The 12,980-nt window shown below is 40.1% G+C and overlaps 1 protein-coding gene across 1 annotated transcript in view; it reads right to left on the bottom strand.

The window, feature by feature from the left end:
• The window catches only part of TNPO1 (transportin 1), a 47,603-nt gene that overhangs the window by 34,075 nt on the left and 548 nt on the right, over positions 1-12,980 (bottom strand). The window contains exon 3 of the mRNA XM_026036265.1: positions 10,356-10,431. Coding sequence (XP_025892050.1) covers positions 10,356-10,431 — 76 coding nt within the window. The remainder of the gene's footprint in view (positions 1-10,355; positions 10,432-12,980) is intronic.

The raw sequence follows: 12,980 nt of genomic DNA, 5'->3' as shown, positions 1-12,980 counted from the left end.
ACTATAGCATGGTCAACATTTTAGTTTGAGAATTCTTCTTTCTGATTTATGACTGCAGAAGGATATTTATGGAATCCAGGTCATTCAGCAACTTAACAGCTACACTGCCGGGAGGCAGTAATATAGGTCTGGATGGAGTTCTTGATATAACACCGAGACTACAGGCAGATGGCCTAAGAACTGAATAAGRCATTTCACAGGTTCTGTGGTAAGTTCTGTCAGCCATATGCTTCAGCCATCAAAAAAGATCACAGGCTTGCCTCCTTGCATCTCAGTCAACCTGGAAGCATACAAAGTTGACAAGAACATACAGTACAAGGAAAGGAAGGAAAGCGAAGCAGACCACTGGCATTTGATAACATCTTTGGTGCTAATTAAGCCCACCAATACATCGTTATCTTCTCAAGCCACATTGTTTCTATAAAACTGTACCATACAAAGACCATTKGGCCCTCGGTAAGTTTTTAATTCGGTTGCAACACTCTAATAGTACATTCAGATTATGATGGTTCACAGACTGAGCACTTAGGTGCACACCTACCGGATGGCACACAGGTAACATGCCATAGATATCATCAACCATTTTAAGGCTACTCAGGAGGCTTTTTTTTTTTTAGTACTAGCAGGTGTCCTCAAACAGCTATGCTTATCTGACTTGAGTGGCAAATGAGAAAGCAATGAGTTTTTTGGAGATGACCTAGGGGTCAACCTAAGAACAAGTCTAGGATACAGAAAGTCCAACGCAGAGTCTCTCACTCGAAGGAGTCAACCGTCCACAGAAGCAGCCGCAGATGTCATGCTAGTGACCTACATGACAAAACAAGACGTGACACTGCTACATAMTACAAAGTGATCATTACCCAGCAGGAAAACATGGGGTTTCCAACTCAAGAGGCAAGACGCTGTTGTCTCAAGTAGGCTGTGATGGCTCCTAAGACACAAGGGCACCACCTTACTCTAGGTTTCACAGAAAGCAGACTTGCTGCAGAACACGTGGATAATGCCAAGACGGTTTCAATGCATTCCCCTCTASTGCTGGGGGACAACTGGGTAGCCAACCATGCTCACAATGTCAAATGTAGCCTTAAAAGGGATGCCCACTACCACTTCTCACGCTAGTCACACACAAGCAAGAATGCCTTTCCTTTAATGTCAAATGGAGTAATGCCCAGAAAAGAAGAAATACTTTTCAATGCCACCTTAACAGCACAAACAGTATTTTGGCCAGCTCGGGGCCTAAGCATCTTTCCTGAAGGCAATCTAAAGGCCCATAAAGCAGTGCATCTTGATCCCACAGTTGAGATATCTCATGCTAATATTAGACTTTAGCATCTGGCTAAGCACTACTCCTGTTTTTGCTAAGTATTTAAAGTCCTTTCTCCCTCTAGAATGACATAATTCTCACTTTTCAGAACCATATGAGGATTTTTTTTTTTACTGGGTTCTGCCTTCTGCTCTCAGAGATATTCCAGTGCAAAAATGCCATGAGAGAGTCTTAAGTGCCAGTAATGGCTGCATTCAGCTCAGCTCAAGCAACCCTCTCTCATCACAGCTTAGCCCTGCAGCCCTGGGCTGGTCTGTGCTATTCTTGGTGGGCTTATCTGCTTCCTCAGGAGTGGCACACACCGGTYGTTCAAGCAATATAGATTCAATAATACATATTTCTGCATCAGTATCTCCAAGGAAAAACATTTACCTGACCAAAGGTAACTGTGTTATAAGTGCTCCAAGATGTTTAATGYCAAGTTCCCTCTCATTTCCCTCCCTTCACAAGGAAAGGAGATTGATGGAAGTCTTGCAGAGAAAATGAAGAGAGAGAACGCAGATGGATTTCAAATGTTTTGAAAAGGGATCAAGTTCAGCAGGAGTCATACCTCAAAGTTTTGTGGAGAGTCTCATTTTCACTGCTATCCTGAGTAGCAAATGATCATTCACTTAGTGCCTCACAAGAGCACTTGTATAGTCAGTTACTAGAAGAAAGTTAAACTTCTAAAACATATGAAGGAGTATTAGAGTAAGAACAGATAAGCGCACATACTATTTTCTTACTACACATTGAGGCATAAGTTATTTAGGAAAAGTAATTCCATTACAACCAAAACTCTGCTCTATTCACCAGACTGCCATTGGAAATCTAACACTGCTAATTGAAAAAGATGTGCCATTAGTGCACAAAAAGACAAAACATGTATTTTTGGTCAGTCTAGAAAAAGGAAATATACTGAGTACAGGTTTGGTAAACTTACGTGAGAAAAAATCTTGATTTGATGAACTAATTATGCAATAAAAGCACATATACATGTCACTTTATGGCAGTTAGCGACCAAACTTGCATTTATCTCACAAAAACACTTCTTCAGGTACATTAACTGGGAAGCTTGTCATTTAATCTCCCTATGTACTCCATTAGGACAAAGGTACTTGAAGAAAAGGGAAAAAAAAAGAAACAAAAAAAGGAACAGACAAACACAAGTACAGAGCAGAGAGAGATGACATTATCTTTTGGATGTTCCCCAACTGCAACAATATCCAGGGTTAATTATATAGTCTGGGATATTGCACCGAATCATTGCATCACTACACTGCATTGTGATGTCTTATTAAGGATTCTTCTGCTCTTGATAGTGGAATTCCGGCACTGATTTAAATGCAGGATCAGGTGGTGATACATAAAGTGGCAGTACACAGGAAAAGAGCTGAGACAACCAGTTTGTGGGCATATGATAGAGAAGCTGAAAGCAGGGGTGAAACCAGAGGATTAGTTCTTTAAACCCTTTGTGCTCATGCAAGTTTGTAGAGATGTACAAATTTCTGCACACGGATAGATCACTACTCACTATTAGCCAGAATCTTGCATAACTAGGCAATAAACTAATTATTGGTCAGCAGTTCACAGCCTTCTCACACTCAGCACAGATCTGTTTTATTTACAATGTTTTCTCAGAAGCTAACTGTTTATAATAAATATGCCCCACATCACCAACGGAACATTTCCAGTTTTACTTTCTTTTAAACATCCCTATAGTTAGGTGGTTGTGTCAAACTTTCTTCCATGGCTCTCAAGTCACTTGAGTAATGATTAATTTCATACTAGCTACTACCAGTGCCCTTGGAGGTCATTCATATATTTAGATACACTCAATGTTTGGAAATATTTCCAGTCTTCTGACATGACAGGAGATTACACAATTTTAAGCTTAAAGTACTATACTTCAAGAGTCCAGCACTAAACACAAACACAAATTAGGGGCTCTTTCTGTTAGAAAAAGCATAAAGGTGTCTCTGTATGGTGTTTCGATCTGCATATCTTACGCATTAGAACATAAGAAAATAAGCTTTTGCTTCTCTGATGATACTGCCCAAGCAGGATCCTTATTTTTTGATGTCATCTTTAGGAGACAGCCAATTTCTCATTAAAGGACCAGATATGTTCATGAACAGGTGGCTGTAGTCATAATTTTAATCACATTTTTTATTTACATCACAGAATCACAGTTTCTGTTAAAATAAAAAAAGATTTAACAGCAAGGAATTGATGTCAACAAAGAGAGCAGTTTTCCTTTAAAAAAGTTCCACCTTAGCATTTTCAGTGGCCATCATCGCAAGAGCAATAAGGAAAACGGAGGCCCACCGCAATCATTACATCACAGTCTGTCAGTAGATAAACACTGCTTTCATCCAAGTCACTCAGTTCTTTTAGCTATCCAGGAAGTTACATTCTAAGCAAAAGAGGATTACAACACACAATGAAACAAACGCCTGGCTCAAACACCTCCTAACTGTACTGAATCAAGTAGTGCTTAAGGGATAAAAGCGTATCTACAAATCCCACCGGCAATGCCTTTCCTTTCTCTAAGGGAACAGCATGCAGGGTGTTTCACACTGGCTTTCTAGGTACACTTAGATTTGACAAGAAATGCAACAAAGTAAACATCACTGACTTGGACTTTTAAAAAGTAAATACACACAATCCTAGCACCAAACTGCACTCACAGTCAGAGACATACTAAGGAAAAACTCTCCCCCCMAAAAAGTCTACATACATTTTATCTTTTATTAGAAACAAAACAAAACCAAACACACCCCCAAAAATAAATGTACTTATTGTGGATCCAAAACAGGCCCTACCTGAACCTCCTAAGACAGCACAGATACTAAGAAATCAGAGTCTAATAACAATAAGGATTGGGGAAAGACTGAAAATTTCTCTCCTTTAAGTCCACAAGCCCTTTGAGGAAAAACAAACACTCCAAGGTCACCCTAAAACTATTTTGCTTACAATAAACAGCAACTTCGAAGAACCTAAACCAATGTGAACAAAAACCTGAGGGCGCTAGGCTAGTAAGAAGGTTGTACAGGCAAGGAACTTTTTATTGCATCTGTTCTTCTTCAATGCTTTCCCTGTGTGGGCTTCAGGGATATGGAAGAGATGCTTCCATGATACAGATGCCATAATCTCTCATTCTGGATGCTCAGAGAACAAGGAGCTCCAAGAAAGCATTCCCAAGGCACTGAATCACATCACACATCTACTAGGTAACTTCAAAGTTTCTCTTAAGACTCTCTTTAAAGAGTCAGAAGAGTTACAAAATAAAAAAAATGTTTCCAAGTATATATATTTTAGTATTTTAATGCAATTTATGCAATTCTTGCATAGCGCATGTATGCCACAAAACTACTTAGTTTTGTAGTTTTTGTAAAACTACTTACAATATCCCTACGTGGAAAGGAAGGGATCATACCATGATACAGAGAAAATCTAGGAATCTTTATACAGTCTTGGATAAAATTAGTATCTCAATTTGGTTTCACTCTAAGTACTTAAGGACCTCAATTACTTTATGCATCGACTACTGAAACCCAGTTGTGCTTGTTTTCACAATTCTTAATGTATCCAAATTTAGCAGAAAGAGTATTTTGCTGTTGTTTAAGTAGGACACTACATGTGTCATGTAGCATTTCAAAACGTAAGGGCAGATTAGTCTGATTGGATTACAATTCAGAATTAAGATCAATCTGATTCACTCATTGGCAGTTATTTTAGTCCGTTTAAGAATGGTATAGTTCAGGACAACAGTATGTTAAGGGAGGCAGGAGCTGCTGAACCACTTTTCTGGACTAAGCCTGCTCATCAAAAACACCTCTGAGAAAGGGGAAGATGAGTAATCAACACCTGAGCTCACATGATGGCCTTTCCCTGCTCAGCTTCAGCAACCTCTTATCACCAACATACTGAAAAAGGTCCTAACAGAACAGGCTTATGATTGTCYGGGTAACAGTTCCAATTTGAATTCCCATGCTCATCAGAAAAGAATTTACTCAAATCCACAGCACCACTTTCACTCCTAGTAATAGTTTATAAAAAAATCCATTTCAAATTCTGCTTAGAGAGCTAGATGAGTTATTAATGGCACTATCATTCAGAAAATAAATCATCATCTGTGGTAATTTTTACTGCAGAAATGAGGAGAAGCTCGTGAGGAAGAAAAAAAGCCTTTCTTCATAGTAATACTCCATGTCAAAGTAAAATACTCTGCATGATTGAAGTCATCACATGATGAGCAAGATCAAGAGTTGCAGAAAGGTTTCCACTGATTCTTAAAAATGCAAAGTATTTGAAAATAAACTGAAAAGGCCATCCTTAAATGCCATAATAAAGACTCGAGCAGCTTCTTCAAATCCCAGCTCATTCACCTCTAGGCTAGAAGTTGTATCTCAGAGATTATTTTAAACATTAGGATATGGTCTATGTACTAAGATAACACTCTACTTATACTTCTGACTAACATTACCACATTAGGACTGGGTAGACAGTCAAGTACTAAAACATAAGCCAAAAATCAGAATCACAAAGACTTTATGTAGCTSAAAGAGCGTAGATGCCCACATGGGCTAGCGACAGACACTGTTATCAGGACCATCATACATCGGTCTCAAATGTACATTCCCATTTGTGCAGGGGCCAGCAATACTCCAGCAGCACTTCTAAAGGAAAGAGGAGAAGGAACCCAGCTTGGAGCTTTACAGGAACCACAAGCAAACTAGCCAAGTCCTCCATCTCTAGTCTAAGCAAGACAAAACATCAATCTGAGAGAGGAAATAGACATTTGGGGAAGATGGTGGGGGGGAAGATGCACAGTCTGCATCTTAACTAGAAGATATCTTTCCTCCCTATATAAAGGGGTGCTACGCATCTCGTACTTTATCTGACAAATGGTAAGACTCAATATCACTTCTGTTCTTGCCTTTTTTTTTTWWAAATATATATTCAATCATCCACCAACATGACRGCTGCATCAGTGCGTTAGGTCAAAGAAATGCCAAACAGAAGGCCACATTAATTCTGAAAACATATACATACAGCTGCTTCTTCTGCTCTCACAGGTATGAAAAACCTCATTCAGAAATGGATACAGGCATAAGTAYAATGTGAATAATCTACAGACATCACAAATTCTCAATTTAGTTTCTCCTTAAAGTTGGTTAGAGAAATGCTACCAGGAGGCAACACAGTCGTCTTCTCTAATGAAAAAATGCAGTGTTATCTCAAAGTATGCTGATGTCATCCCACAAAACAAAACATTAGGGCACAATTATGACAGTCACCACACCTAACACTCCCTGTCAAGCTGAATTACCAAGAATTAGAGGGTATCATTAGTGAATGAGAACAGCTATCAACTTTCATCAGTTACTGTAAGCCTGGTCCACCTCTCATTCACAAAGTTCTTCATAATGTGTAGGATGAAGCAAGGTAGAATTTTAGGTTAAAACAAATAATAATAAAAAGAAAACACAGTGAACTAACAAAATAATCTCACCAAAGGACAWGAGAAAAAAAACAGAAATCTTAGGAACACTCATAATAAACCAGGCTAGGCCTAGAATGTGAACCATCTGCTTTATGATACATGGAAGTTCTACTTCTGACCTAACTCAGGCATCAGATATCTTGAATGATTGTCTCAAAGTCCCTTAGCTACAGGCTAGAACTGGCCCAAACGAAAACAGAAAGATGCCAGACATGAACACAACACTTTTTCATCTTTTCCTTCAAAGGGACAGACTTAAGTATGGAAAATAGAACACAGAAATGAGGATTTAGATACATGACTTGGAATAAAGAGGGTTACTTCAGGCATGTGGAGAAAGAAGCAATAGAAACAAGGACAGTACTCCCTTAAAAGGCTGGACTGCTGCTGTTACAGTCAACCACATGTAAAAGATATGAGGAAAAGCACTTATACACGCACACACTCCAGAAAATAACCTACAGCATCCTGAGTTCAGCTCAGAGGATATTGGAGGATGCAACCCAACCAACAAACCAATCCCCAGCATTGGAACCCATGATTTGCCTGGTTTTATACCAGTCAATCCAAGAAGGTACAGCTACAGTAATACAGCATCTGAATGATATTTTCATTTATAGATAAATTCATAAAACCAAATTTCTTTCACTCAGACATTTCCCAGTTAACCTGGACTCCATTTCTCCCTGTGAAGGAAAGTTGCCAAGTACCATTCATCCCGGGAAGCACCTTGAGGAGGACCTCAACCTATAATAAGTGGGATGATATCTAAGTCCTTCAGTTTGCCTCCTGCCCGACTTCCAGAACTGCATGCCATTTGATCAACATATTTTTATATTCTGAGATATTGGCAACATTCAGGTTTGTCCAGATTTGCAGTGCTTTCTTTACAGATGCACCATACTAAAAAAAATAGAGAAGTACTTAAAGTTACAGCACACATGGGCTGTAAGGGCAAAATTGGCCATGTACTTGCACTAATGAAGAAGCAGTAAAGCTACCATCTCTATGTTCACAGAAAAACTCAAGTCTTTGACAGTTTAACATGACTCGCACCTAATGTCCATATTAAGGAGCTGTTCCCTAGGTGTATCTTTAAGCACAGGTATCTCAGCAGCAGTTGTAAAAGCAGAGCCTAAGTTGGATTCAGCTGCTATGAAACTGAGCTCTCTTGGTCATGCACTAGCTATGAAAATACCTCCATTTCTTCTGAATAAGTTGCCTTCCCACATCCCTTCATTCATGTCTTTTGAAGAGGGCTTGCAAGCTTAGTTCTGCAGCTTCTCTGCCGGGATGGTGTGACCCATTCACACCGATGGACGTCTCAGCCTGGCTGGGAGATGTAGGTGCTTCAAGCTGCTCCTTAGCTCTTGCTCCCAGCCAACAACCCTGACAAGGCTGTGGGACAGACCGCTAACACAGCCTTCAAGAGGAGGAAGGAAAGAATAGTGTCCGAGGTGCACTGCACATCTAAGGAGTTCGGCACGCTTTTCTCMCTACTGGTCCAAATGGGGATGCAAGAGCAGAGCAGCTAGTGAGTGGCGCTTCCAAAGGTCTCCTGGCCTTGCCCAGGCAGGACTCGTGAGGAATGATTGACCAAGCAACAGCTCCCTGGCGTCCCTTACTAGTCCTGCGCAAGCAACGTAACCGGACACTCGGATCTTGGCAAGTACTAGGAAAGGGACCTGCACTGTTCTCAACTCTGGCACCTTCAATATTTTGAAAGTTTCCTATGCTGGAAAAGTCAGGACAGCTGCCTTGCACAAATGGTTGTGACCATGCAAACATTTCCCTGATGGGGRGCAAGAACTTCCTGAAGCAACAACTGCTTCTCATCAGCCACACAAATGACCAACCTGATGTGCCAGTAAGAGATATTAGTACAGATTGATCCCAAATACTTGCTTTCACAAATTAACTTCCTAGATCCCCTATTCTCCATTATTTTAACTCTTTTCCAGACATAGCAGCTCTAAAGCATTAATCTTTTACCTTTAATTCATCCCAAATTGGTGTACACAACCCTCAAGAAGGAGAGAAAAAAACAAAACCAAACAAAAGGCTGTGAGTTACCCTCAGATCTTCTGGAAAGCAATTCTAGAACACACCACATACCCAGWATATCAAGGAGAGAACAGAATGGAGAAGGTGAAATTACCAAGTATTATTAAAAAGGAAAAAGCTGTGGAGCAACCTTCTCACCACATACTTTGTACAACTCCAGATCTTACTACCAGACTTGCTCCAAACTTTATTTTTTCTGTCAAAGGTATAAAGTATGTGAASAATTAAAGCATGACAGCACATTTAGTAAGGAAGTACTGATAGTTTAGCTCTATGCTGCCATTTTGSTCAAAAATCTTGGTTGATTCAGCTCTTGAAAGCTTGCTCTCAAACTTGAGATTTATCCCCAAGGCCTTAAAGATTATCCAGAGACTTCCTATGTAGAATACCCCATAATGYTGGGGTATACTCTAGCCTTCAAAAATGAAAATATATTTTCCTCCTTCTCTCTCTTCTCTTCCTYCCCAAATAAGCTAACAGCAATAACCAAAACACTAGAAGATAAACAGAAAATAAATGCTGTTAGTGATGCTTTGAATGGCACAGTGCCATACATAAGTCAAATCTARCTCAAAGTGAAAACATAAAGCATTTGAAAACTCAGAGAAGCATTAGGAGGCAGAGAAAAAAAACAAAAACCAAAAAAAGAGTGAAATCATGACACCAAAAGGGGGGGGGAAGAAACCCTAATGTATTGACAAGCATTAGAAGTCAAAAGAGGTGCTAGAACACATCCAAAACCAAATCTCTATCATTGGCAAAGACCTCAGCAATCAGCAGCTGTACTACACTTGGGAGACAGGGGTGCCAAGGGAGGAACCAACCTTTCATAAACCCTAATCATTACTAAGGAACCGTCCAAATTCACCCACTGGTAGAAGGCACAGTGCGCAGCACAGTCTGCATTAAGGCTAAAGGGGACAGGGGAGCTCCTACTTCATTTTAATAAAACGATTTCAGAATGAAGATTTTGACAGACAGCATCTTCAGACTAGTCCTACTTGTGATCTGCAAATTATTTAACAGGCTGATAAACAACATTTCAAGAGTACTAGTGAGATCATGATCATAACTGGAYTGAGCAGCAAGTTTTACAATGTGTACATACATAATTAGAAGCTTATTTGTTACCTTACATCATCATCTACCAGAAGTGCAAAGTTACACCACTATTTAACTACGACCCAATTCAAGTGGGATGCTCCCACATCTCCTGACATATTGCACAAGATGGAGACTAGAATGGAGACTATTCCAAGACATTAAAACCAATTTATTGATAACAGTATTGATCAGATCTTTTACAAGAAAAATACCTGAGAGAGTAAACAGAGCTCTATGGCTACCATAGGACTGGAGGATGACTGTAGGAAACAACTCCCTAATCATTTCAAACAAAGAGAAAACAAAGTCAAAAGTACCTAGAATTAAAAACAGATAAGTAAATAAATAAAATAATYCAATACCTCAAGAACTTACCTTCAGACTTTAACTTCGTAAGAACAAAAATCAGGTAGTTGTTAAAATCTGGATACTGATTGAGTTGTTCTAGTTTCTGGAGGGAAAAGCTGTTAAGGAAAACTGAATTTTCATATACAGAGAGCTTTTTAGATAAAACAGCTATTAAATGCAGTTAAATAATTTTACAGTGTCATTTCAAATASCCGTGACTGTAAATCCACATTATATAGAATAAGAAATACTTTTTAAATAGTTCTCATAGTTTTAACACACAAGCAAAAAAAAAAAAAGTTATGTCAAAATTAAATATACATATAAACACACATACATATAGACATTAACAGATTGTTAAAAATATTTTAAGGCCATCAAAATATAACAGGGGAAGGAGCAAGTTCTCTGTACTGTTTGTTTTGGATTTCAGTCCAAACTTAAGGAACCCAACATGACACCCAACAAAACTGCTTCCTCCCCTAAAAGGCATTTTGACACCCAAACACAAGTACTTAAGATTCTGATAAGCTCTTCCCTTGCTTAGTATTAGGCATGTACTTCTTTATGCTAACTAGCTGCAGCCTCAGCTTTGAGCACTAATTTAACTGTAAACGGCCAGCTCCTTTTTTATTACAAGGTTTGTGCTTACCTACTGTCTCTCATAAGAAAATGTAAAACCAAACCATKTTTCTGTACACATGCCCATTTTCTGGAGTATCAGCCCTTGAATCAAACAGCAGCTTTACCAGAGAAGCCTGCTCTCTTCCCCACTTAATAAAAGAGAGAAGCACATTTATCACAGCCCCAAGCTCCTCTGCTGTGAAACACACAGGAGAGCAAATGTAAACAGGAGGAGAGCTGCAGCAAGTGAAATTAATATAGAGTGTGCTACACAGCCCCTAGAAACGAAGCAAAACATATCTGAGTACAGTTGGCAAAATGTTGTTTTAGGAATGCTAAGTAGGGAAGCAAGTTTCTTTTCTTCTCCCCGCAAAATTCAGAAGTGTCATCACCGAAGCAGTCAGATGGATATTACTAAAAACCATGAGCCTGCTCTGGTTCAAGTAGGAGACAGCAGCAGAGGCAAGCAGAAAGAACTGGAGGAGCTTAATTAGAACACACATAATCTAGTAACTCTAGGAACCAAAGGACATGTTATAGACTATACTGTCTTTCTTTACTGGTTCTTCATCCATTTTACATTTCCAACCACCCCTAAGGTATGTTCAATATTTTCAAATTTGGAAAAAAAAAGGAAAGAAGAATAATTTTTAAAAAGGTTCATTATTTAATATTGGAAAGGCWTACTGGGACAGAATTTGTCGATAAAGAGCTCGGCTAAAAGAGCTCTTTTTAAAGAGCTACCCTGCTCTTCCCATCTTAGTTATAAGCACTTGAATGTGCCAAAAATGCATCAAAGAAAAAGCATGACACTCAATACATTCTCACAAAATTATGGATTAAAAATCTTCTAAAACTGAAACCTCAGTCCTCATTCTTCTTGGATATGCTACTAAGTGGCATCCTGCAACAAAACAGCCATCACAAAGTTTTGTAGGAACAATTTCAAATTTTTTTTYCCCCTTTTTATTGGACATTACCTGTCAAGCTGTATTGGAACATGTTCCTAGTTTAGGAACATGTTTACTTCAAATGGTRAAAGAGGTGCCACTTACTTATCTAACCTCTACATAAAATGACTTTACATGAGGACAGACTTGAAAATCGGTGCAGAGCAGGGAGCTACTGCTGCCATTTAAGATGCACTTCAGATGCTAGTCAATAGCATTTTATTTTGTTTAGTCAGTTCCTACTCACCTTCAAAATACCACTCACAATGTCTACCCTGCACGTACATTGCTGTTTTTAAATAAGCCAGACACTACTAAGATATGTGAGAGGGAGGTTTAAATATAATTTACTACTAAATCTGCTGTTGCTAAACACCTGTAGTTGAAATACTAAACAGAAGCACCTACTTAAGTGTGGGGTTCCCGCTGCGTTGTCAGAATACTTGGCTTAGTCAGCAATCTCTATGCGGGATTTTTACAAATGAGCAGCATCTTAAAAATCAAAAGCTCAGCTGCAAGAGCAGAACAATTGACATGAAAATCAACTGCACCTCTTTAAAAAGAGAAAAAATCTCCCTGAATTTGACTGCATCTGTTAGGAAAACCTAGAACTCGGGCAAATTTGGCTTTGAGCTTAATTCCTAACCTGAAAACAAACCCACATTTGCGCTCACCTACGTGAATGAACTGTGGCTCTGTGAAGCCCTCCAAGCAAACGCCTTAAAAGGGAAGAAGAACAAAAGGTATCTGGCCGGTGGCTGACACGTTTCACAGGAGGCCTGGCCGCTTCGGGCAGCGCAAGGCGCTGAAGGAGCGCGGGGGGCAGCTCGGCGAGCAGCGTTTTCCGGGAGCCGCCGCCGGCCGCGCGGCCTCCCCGCTCCACCTTTGTTCGGCTGCCATTTCGGCGCTCCCACGGCCGCGGCGCGCTCACGCCGCGCGGGGCCGGGCCCGCCGCTTTCCGGGGCCGCGCAGGAAGCGGCGCCCGGCGAGCAGCGTTTTCCGGGAGCCGCCGCCGGCCGCGCGGCCTCCCCGCTCCACCTTTGTTCGGCTGCCATTTCGGCGCTCCCACGGCCGCGGC

The sequence above is a fragment of the Nothoprocta perdicaria genome, unplaced genomic scaffold, assembly GCF_003342845.1.
Source record: "Nothoprocta perdicaria isolate Ctin4 unplaced genomic scaffold, notPer1 scaffold_1, whole genome shotgun sequence".
Taxonomy (NCBI): Eukaryota; Metazoa; Chordata; class Aves; order Tinamiformes; family Tinamidae; genus Nothoprocta; species Nothoprocta perdicaria.
The sequence above is the reverse complement of the archived record's forward strand: the minus strand, read 5'-3'. Positions and strand labels throughout refer to the sequence as shown.